Source organism: Salvia splendens, chromosome 13, assembly GCF_004379255.2.
Source record: "Salvia splendens isolate huo1 chromosome 13, SspV2, whole genome shotgun sequence".
Taxonomy (NCBI): domain Eukaryota; kingdom Viridiplantae; phylum Streptophyta; class Magnoliopsida; order Lamiales; family Lamiaceae; genus Salvia; species Salvia splendens.
This window is the reverse complement of record NC_056044.1, coordinates 17610229-17618805: the sequence shown is the minus strand read 5'-3', so window position 1 is coordinate 17618805 and position 8577 is coordinate 17610229. Positions and strand designations below refer to the sequence as shown.

The following is an 8577-nucleotide window of genomic DNA, read 5'->3' as shown; positions in this document are numbered from 1 at the left end:
CATCTGATTAGGATCTGCCCATGATCCGAGGCGATACGAGGAAGGTTTGTCACCCTTGTGGAATCAAATACTCTGACCCACGACTCACTCAGTAGGGCTCTATCCAATCTCTCAAATAAGCCGTTCTTGGCCCAGGTGAAATCCGCTCCATCAAAACCCGGGTCAAGGAGCCTGCAATCTTCAATGGCCTCGGCAAAGTCGATCATCTCGGCCTGTCTGTTGGTGTCGCTGCCTGATCGATCTCGCGACGATAGAATAGTGTTAAAATCACCCCCCAGTAACCAAGGTGAACCTTCCACAATGTGGGCGAGCTCCCTCATTCTGTCCCATAGGGGGTATCTTTCCGCCCTAGTGCATTTTGATCACAAAGCGGGGGGGGGGGGAGGGGGGGATGAGAAGGACCCGTGTAAGATCTGGTCCGAGTCCGATTCGATCACAAAGTCAGCCCCTTCCTCCACAAAGACCCATATCTTCCCATTATTACTCGAACCTTTGTAAACCATCCCCAAAGCTTAAAAAATCACGAATTCAACTTTTCTAGAGAGAGACGCTCTCCCTTCTCTCTAGCAATCCCTTCCCTTTGATTTTTCCCGTCGTCCACCCTTTCTCACCCACGACCGCCGTGGCCCTTCCCACTCCATCCACCACACCACATCGGCCCTCGGCGTGCTCCCCCTACTCCCCAAGGCTGACCCCGACCCTTGCTTTCCTTTGATAACTCAATCTCCGGGTACTTGGATTGTTCATAGGCCAAGGTGTGCACACCGCTGTGGCTCGCGAACCAGCCCTCGAACCGGGGCCGGACCCTCGGTCGGCCATGTCGGTACCTCCACCCGACCTCGAGCTAGGAGTGGAAGAGCCTCGAACCCTCACGGACCAGCAAATAGTGTTCCGGTCTCCCGAGGAAGAAACCTCCAAACCCCCCACTAAAGCCATGAAGATGAAGATGGCTAAGGCGAGATGCGAAGCTAGGAAAAATACGCCGGCACCACTCTCTAGAGGGAGCGGCCGGAAAAGGTTCGTTCCCTCTCCCCTCTCGGAAGACAAACAACTCCGAAAAAGGCTCTCTTTTGACGCCGATAAGAGCCCTGGGCCCGAGCACCCGAAATGTAAGGCGGCGCTATTTCCGGCAAACACCGATGAGGACAAGGAAGTTTCTCCCATGGGGAGCCCCCGCCCCACATCCCCACCCAACGAAAACGAAGTTCAAATGCTGCTGAAGCCTCGTGACGATGAAGAAGAGGAAACGCCGGCGTAACCCGTCGGCCTTTGCTCCGATAAAGACAAGATGACCGTTGGTAAGGATGGAGACAAATCTTCATGTGTATCCCAAGGGGATTTGGCTGATTCACGTGGTCCCCAAAGCTCCTTGGTGGACGCATTGGTCAACTTTTCCGAATCGGGCATGGGAACAAAACTCCTTTCCGAAAGCGCCTTTGTCCCATACCTAAATGGGAAGTCACGTGTTGAACCATGCTCCTCCCTCCCAATGCAGCAAATGAAGCTAAAGGAAGGTAATGTCTTGCAAATATTCTCCTTGGAGGCGGCGGAAACCCTTGATGCATCGGTGGCTCAGCCTCTCCTAGCCGGAAATCCTCCGGTTGAGACCTACACAACAACGGCAAATGCACCCCTATCCATGATGAGTAAGATGGCCGGACCATCCGTGCTGCTACTTGAGAATGGCCCCTCCATTGAAGACTTCCCGCCGCTTGAAAGGGGACGGACCCGGAAACTCCGAGCCACATTTGAATCCGGACCGGCGCAAGAGCAGGTGGCCTGGCCGAGGTCCAACCCAATTCCCCTTAAGCTCCGAGAGACTCCCCCATCCGTGGCCGAGGGCATGGACCCGACACGCTCGGAGGGACCCGAGATAGAGTTGGAGACGCCGAAGCCGCCCGACGTAACAATGGATGAAGGGGACCCGGCCGAAGGAGCACATAATGAGGCGAACCATGGCGCGGGACCGCAAGACAACCCGGCAAGTACCTATCCCGAATGTGGTAACGAGGCGAAGGAAAGGAATACCAACATACCCAAATCCATGGCTGATATGGTGCGGGCCAAGTCGAACAATGATGGGCCGCAAGTCTTCCTTCCGGAGAACATCCAAAATATCGGCTTTGCTTCTACATCCAATGGTGTTCCATCAATCTACTTTTCCGGGGCGGAAATAAAAAAGTTGGCCACATCCCTCGGCCATGTTATTTTAGGTAAGTTTTCCCATTCTATTCCGGGTTCGCATCAAATTCAAAAAGCTCTAAATAACATTAAATTTAGCCGAGGTTTCACTTGGAAATATATTAATGCTAAGCATATCCTTGTGCAATTCGAGGACTTGGCATGCTCGACTCCTTAGTGGCCCCAAGGGCACACCGGTGTGGTTCATTGACCGACACCCGATGAGGGTCTTCAAGTGGTCGCCGGACTTTGACGCGTATTGTGAATCCCCAATCGCGGCTGTGTGGTGCAACTTGATTGGACTCCCGATCTACCTCTTTGAACAATCGGCCCTCTATGCCATTGGGAAGCTCCTTGGTACACCGACCCAGGTTGATAGAGGAATGACCAACAAGTCAAGATTGTCATTTGCGAGGATTTGCATCGAAATTGACATTACACAACCACCTCCCGATGAGATCATCCTTGATATATGTGGACGCACGGCGGTGCAACAAGTGAAATGGGATAAGATACCGTCTTATTGCATGGAGTGCAAGCATGTCGGCCATAAGAGTGAGGTTTGTTATGCGGTAGGGAAAATGGTCCGGCCTCCAAAGCGCAACTATAACATAGTCCCACCAAAACAGCCACAATCCGGGGGACACGGGGACAAGAAAGCTAATGAGGAGCCGAGGCAAAATGATAGTAACAAGGAATGGAAACAACACGGGGAAGAACAAGACCAAGGAAAGCAACTCACGGTCGAGCTTGAGGGCGCTCGAACATAATGAACCAAATTGGTCGGGTCCGGACTTCATGGGAGACATGCAAGACGTCGGTGGTGCGGACTTGGTCATTTTCTCGGACGAGGTGGACCGATATGGTCGCCCCCGACCCAAACATGATAGGGGATCGCTCACTAGATCTTCCTCTTTCAGAGGCGGGCGAGGGGGTTCGGCGAGAGGATCAAGCTCGAGCCGGCACGCTACACCCTCGGCATTGGGTGATCTAGGGTAGCTGAAAGGCGCGTTCCTTCATTTTGATCTTGAAAGGGCCGAACAACAAGAGGCGAAAAATCACATGAGTACCAACCGATATTTCTCCCTTATGGCTCGGGAGGACTTTGAGGGGAATGAACAAATGGCAGATTGGGAAAAGGATGACCCTCCCAATGGAGCCGAGGACGGAGATAATCATATGATTACGGAGGCCGAGATATGCAATGCCGAGAATGGTCTCCAAATCACCGAATTTCAAGGAGGGTTTTCAAACCCGCCGGGTACGGACCTCTCTTGTTAATCATGTCAATAAACTTTATGTTTTGGAACGTTTGGGGGATCGCGAATGCGTAAACCCAAAACGTCCTAAAAAGATGAATTAATTCTCATAATATTCACTTTCTTGCAATAATGGAGCCCCTTACCTCTCCAAATCCGGACAAGTATTCAAAGGTGTTGGGGATGCACTACAAGGGCTCAAACATCAATGGGAAAATTTGGATCTTCGTGGAGGAGGGGGCGGATTTCGAAGTTGAAGATGATTCGGATCAGCTCTTACACGGACGATTCATGTGTCCTAGACTTTCTAACCCCATCATGATCTCGGCTGTTTATGCGAAATGTTCGAGAGGGGAACGGTTGGCTCTATGGGATAAGATGAGATTTATTGCTCAAATGGCGGAGGGAGTGTCGTGGATCATCGGGGGAAACTTCAATACCATCCTTTCCCCTCGAGATAGGATGGGCAGTGATACAAATCGGCAAGTGGAAATGATTGATTTTGCCGAAACCATTGAAGATTGTAGACTTCTAGACCCGGGCTTTGATGGAGCGGATTACACTTGGGCTAAAAATGGCCTCTTGGAAAGGCTGGATAGGGTGCTGGTTAGCGAGATGGTGGCGCCTCTCTTTGACACGGTAAGGGTCACAAACCTCCCTCGAGTAGCCTCGGACCACGAGCCGGTCCTAGTTAGAGGCAAACTACCGACCATTCAAGAGGGTGGCAGAGCGTTCCGATTCCAAAACATGTGGGTTAGGCATGAAGGGTTTGCCGATCTGGTGCAAACGGATTGGATGGCCCCTACGGAGGCCGGGGGATTACTCAACTTGAAGATCAAACTAACTAGGGTTAAGAAAACGCTCAAACGGTGGAACAAAGAGGTCTTTGGGAATATCCATGCCAACCTCAAAACATGTGAAGAGAACCCCCGGCCCGGAACAGAATGGAGATTAACAAGCAGATCGCCGAGTACATTCTCCTTCTCAAAATGGAAGAGGACTTTTGGCGTCAAAAGGTAGCCCTGAGATGGCTGGAAGAGGGGGATAAAAACACTAGGTTCTACCAAAGTTGGGTGAAGCAGAAAAAGATTCGATTGAGAATTCACAAGATTAATGTCAATGGGAGGGAACTCACGGATGACCGTGAAATCAGAGACTCAGCAGTGGACTTTTTCCAAAATCTTCTTGCGCCTAACTACCCGGAGCTCGCTGAACCGGACCTTGACCTCTTGCACCAACTTCCCTTCTCGGAGCAACTGGAAGACCTCCCTAAACCGCCAGATGCGGATGAAGTTAAGCGAGCGATTTTTGACATCTCGGGAAATAGTGCACCCGGCCCGGATGGGTTCTCGGCCACCTTCTTCCAAACTTGCTAGGGCATGGTGGGGGCGGATGTAGTGGATGTGGTTAGGCAGTTCTTTGGTGGCGCGTACCTCTCCCGAAGCTTTACGGCCACGAGCATTGTACTTATAGCGAAAAAGGCGGCACCCGAAACTTGGGGAGATTATCGGCCCATCAGCCTATGTAACGTTGTCAACAAGGTGGTCACGAAAATCCTCATGAAGAGACTCACCCCCTTTCTACCCCGCGTCGTCTCACCGAACCAAAGTGGATTTGTGAAAGGGAGATTGCTAAATGACAATGTGTTCCTCACACAGGATATGTTCCATGAGCTTGCAAGATGTACCCCGGCCACGAACGTTGCAGTAAAGATTGACATGGCAAAGGCTTATGATCGAGTTCAGTGGCCATTCCTACTCAGGGTCCTCAAGCGAATGGGCTTCCCGGAGCCAGGGATTGCACTTATTGAAAGATGTATAGGATCTTGTTGGTTCTCGATCCTCGTTAATGGCGCCCCTACAGGTTTCTTCAAATCGACCCGCGGGCTCAGACAAGGCGACCCCATATCCCCCGCCCTTTTTGTTCTTGCAGCTGACTATCTCTCGCGGGCTCTTGACAAACTCATTCTCGGGAATAGGGAGATGACTTTCAAAGCCACACGGGGGAGCTTAGAGATCAGCCACCTCGCCTACGCCGATGACATCATAGTTTTCACGCAAGAGGCCACAACATCTCTTAGGAGACTCAGAGCGTGCCTTGACCACTATGCTGAGGTCTCGGGCCAACAAATCAACCTTGCTAAGAGTAATTTCTATATTGCGGAAGCACATGAAGGGTGGGCGAACTCTATTCACACGGAAGGGGGCTTCTCTAGAGGTATGTTCCCTTTCCTTTATCTTGGTGTCCCTATCTACCGAGGGGTTAAGCGATCGGATATGTTTATGTTCCTTCGGGAGAAAATTGCGGCAAGGATTTCAGGATGGGCACATCGGCACCTGTCCTTCGGGGGAAGACTCACTCTAATCAAGAGCACACTTGAGGTGGTCCCACTCCATATCTTTCAAGCAATTGAGCCCACGGGTGGTGCACTCAAGCAGTTGGATCAACAAATTTCTTCTGGGGTTCGACTAATGAGAAAAACAAGACACACTGGATAGGTTGGGACCAGATCTGCAGTCCCACTGCTGAGGGAGGCCTTGGAATCCGCAAGTTCAAAGAGGTACTCCGCGCCTTTAATATTAAGCTATGGTGGAGATTCAGGGAACAAAATTCCTTATGGGCACAATATATGATGGTTAAGTACTGCAATAAGGCGTCTCCACTTACGGCTCGGGTGGTGGGAAGAAATAGTCCGACCTGGAGAAGGCTCCTAAAGACCCGGGCACAGGCTCACCCATATGTCCGATGGGTGGTGGGTAAAGGAAGGATGTATTTTTGGGATGATTTTTGGCTCGGAGATACCCCACTCAGAGAACTTAGCCTAGACGATAGGGGGAACCCCTTGGATCATGTTGGGGATTTCATCATGGATGGGGCATGGAATGAACCGATGTTCCAAATGCTTCAGGCACAAGCCGGACTCTGAGAACATGTAATCCTGAAGATCCTTGACACGCCAATCATTTTGGGGGAAGAAGATACGCCGAGATGGACGTTGTCTCAGACAGGGGAGTTCTCACTTGCGACAACCTGGGAGACCATCCGGACACAAAGGCCTTTCGTCCTTGGACTTGATGATGTTTGGAGAGCTGGCCTCACCTCGTCGATTGTCATCTTCATTTGGCACCTCCTATCCAACCGAATTCCGGTGGACACGAATATACAATGGAGGAAAATCGAGATGGCATCCAAGTGCCAATGTTTCCCACATCGGCCGGACATTGAGTCTCTCCAACACCTCTTCATTCGAGGGGATGGGGCCGTGAGTGTCTGGAGGGAGTTTGACTCGTGGTTTGTGGGAACTTCACCTTTTCTTCGGATTAATGACACAATCCTAGAAAGACTCGAAGTTTGGGCCCAAAGACTTTAGCAACCGGGTAAGAAGCACCTTAGTAAAGTCATGCCGTACCTTATATTATGGTTCCTTTGGGTGGAGCGGAATAGGAGTCGCCATCAATTGGTTCAGTTCAAGGCCTTTAATGTGGTTTGGCAAGTTCAAATGTTTATACGGAATAGCATGGCTAACGGGAGCATCAAACCGAAGCATTGGAAGGGTGTAAACCTTAAAATCAATGTCCCGAGCCAGGTGGGGTCGAGGAGGAGTAGGCCTCTTGCGATGCCGATCAAATGGAACCCGCCGGATAGCCCTTGGATCAAGCTCAATACCGATGGCGCATACTTAGAAGACATGGACAAGGCGGGAGGGGGAGGAATTATCCGTGATCACGAGGGTAACATGCTCGCAGCCTTCGCCACTTCACTCGAGGCCCACTCGGCCCTTGAAGCGGAGCTTATGGCCATACATCAAGGGCTGACTTTAGCCCTGGATTTTGGTCGACCTATTTGGGTTGAATCGGATGCCGCCCAAGTGGTTAAGCTTCTCAATGGCTCAAGCTGGGGGCCAGCACACACGAGCCGAATCTTGGCAAGCATCGCCATTCAAAAGAGTCAACAGATTACCCGAACAACTTTCATACATCGGGAGGGGAACAAAGCAGCATACCTCCTCGCAAAAATGGGAATGGAGAGCCCTGAATCTCTCTGCATGAACACCTCAACGGCCCCACGACTCCTTAAAGCAATTGTCAGACTGGAGGCTATGGGCGTCCCCAATATTCGGGTCCAAACCGAGGATGAAGATTAGGTTTGAGTGTCGAGGAAAGATGTGTAATTTCTTGTATGTACCTTGCAATAGTAATTTTGAAGAGAGTATGATGAGGTTCGGTCCCTGCGGTTTCGGACCGCATACTACTCTTTCCTCCGCTATGGCATACCACTTTTGGGTATGGCCACGTTCTGTAGTTCACAACCTTTTGAAATATAGGGATGAGGGACCCACGAACCCTCCACCGTGAAGGTGCTTGGAGAAAAAAAAAACCATCCCCAAAGCTTTAGAGTATCTCTCCGGGTTAGGCGTTGTAAACGGTTCCATTATTGCAAGGAAATTAATCAAGTGAGATTTAATTAATCTTTTTAGGACGTTTTGGGTCGACGCATTTGCGATTCCCCTAACGTTCCAAAACATGAAATTGCAAGACATGATTAACAAGAAGTGTCCTTACCCGGCCGGCGTGAAGGGCCCCCTTGAAAAACAATTATTTGCTGATTATTGGACGCTTGCTTCGGGTTGGCCTTGGTGTCTCGGAGATGAGCCACTTCCACTTCGTTGCGAGCTTACAAAATCATTTCCGAATTCTCAGCTTCCCCATAGTCCTCCCCAATAAAGTCTTCGTTAGCCATTAGGGAGTAGTATTGGTTGGTACTTAGAGGATCCCTAGACCCCGAGGCATTTCGCCCCCTGGCCGAGGAGTGCCGTCCCGAGCCTCGCAGCCCACCACGCTTCGAGGTGAAGTCTCCTTGCCTTTCGGCAAAATTTCCCCTCGGACCCCCTAGAAGGCTATCGTCTTGTGAGAATGCTCCGGGAGAAATGTCCCAAGAGTGATTGGCCTCCACTCTCCCTCTTTTAACGTCAAATTCCAAGAGGGAGCCCGAGTCCTTTCCACGATCCGCATGAGGTCCTCCCATAATGTCCGGCCCCGACCACACATGGTCCGTACCTACTACTTCCATTGGTGTGACTTTCGGTTGGCCATTCACCCCTTTGGGTTTTCTTTGTTGTTTCCATTCATTGTTGTTG

At 50.8% G+C, this 8577-nt stretch overlaps 1 protein-coding gene across 1 annotated transcript; it reads left to right on the top strand.

The window, feature by feature from the left end:
- Nucleotides 1-3572: 3572 nt before the first annotated feature.
- On the top strand, nucleotides 3573-4816 carry LOC121760625. The gene is made up of 2 exons (XM_042156264.1): nucleotides 3573-4322; nucleotides 4457-4816. The coding sequence occupies exons 1-2, from the start codon at nucleotides 3573-3575 to the stop codon at nucleotides 4814-4816; spliced, it is 1110 nt and encodes a 369-aa protein (XP_042012198.1).
- The last annotated feature ends 3761 nt before the right edge of the window (nucleotides 4817-8577 follow it).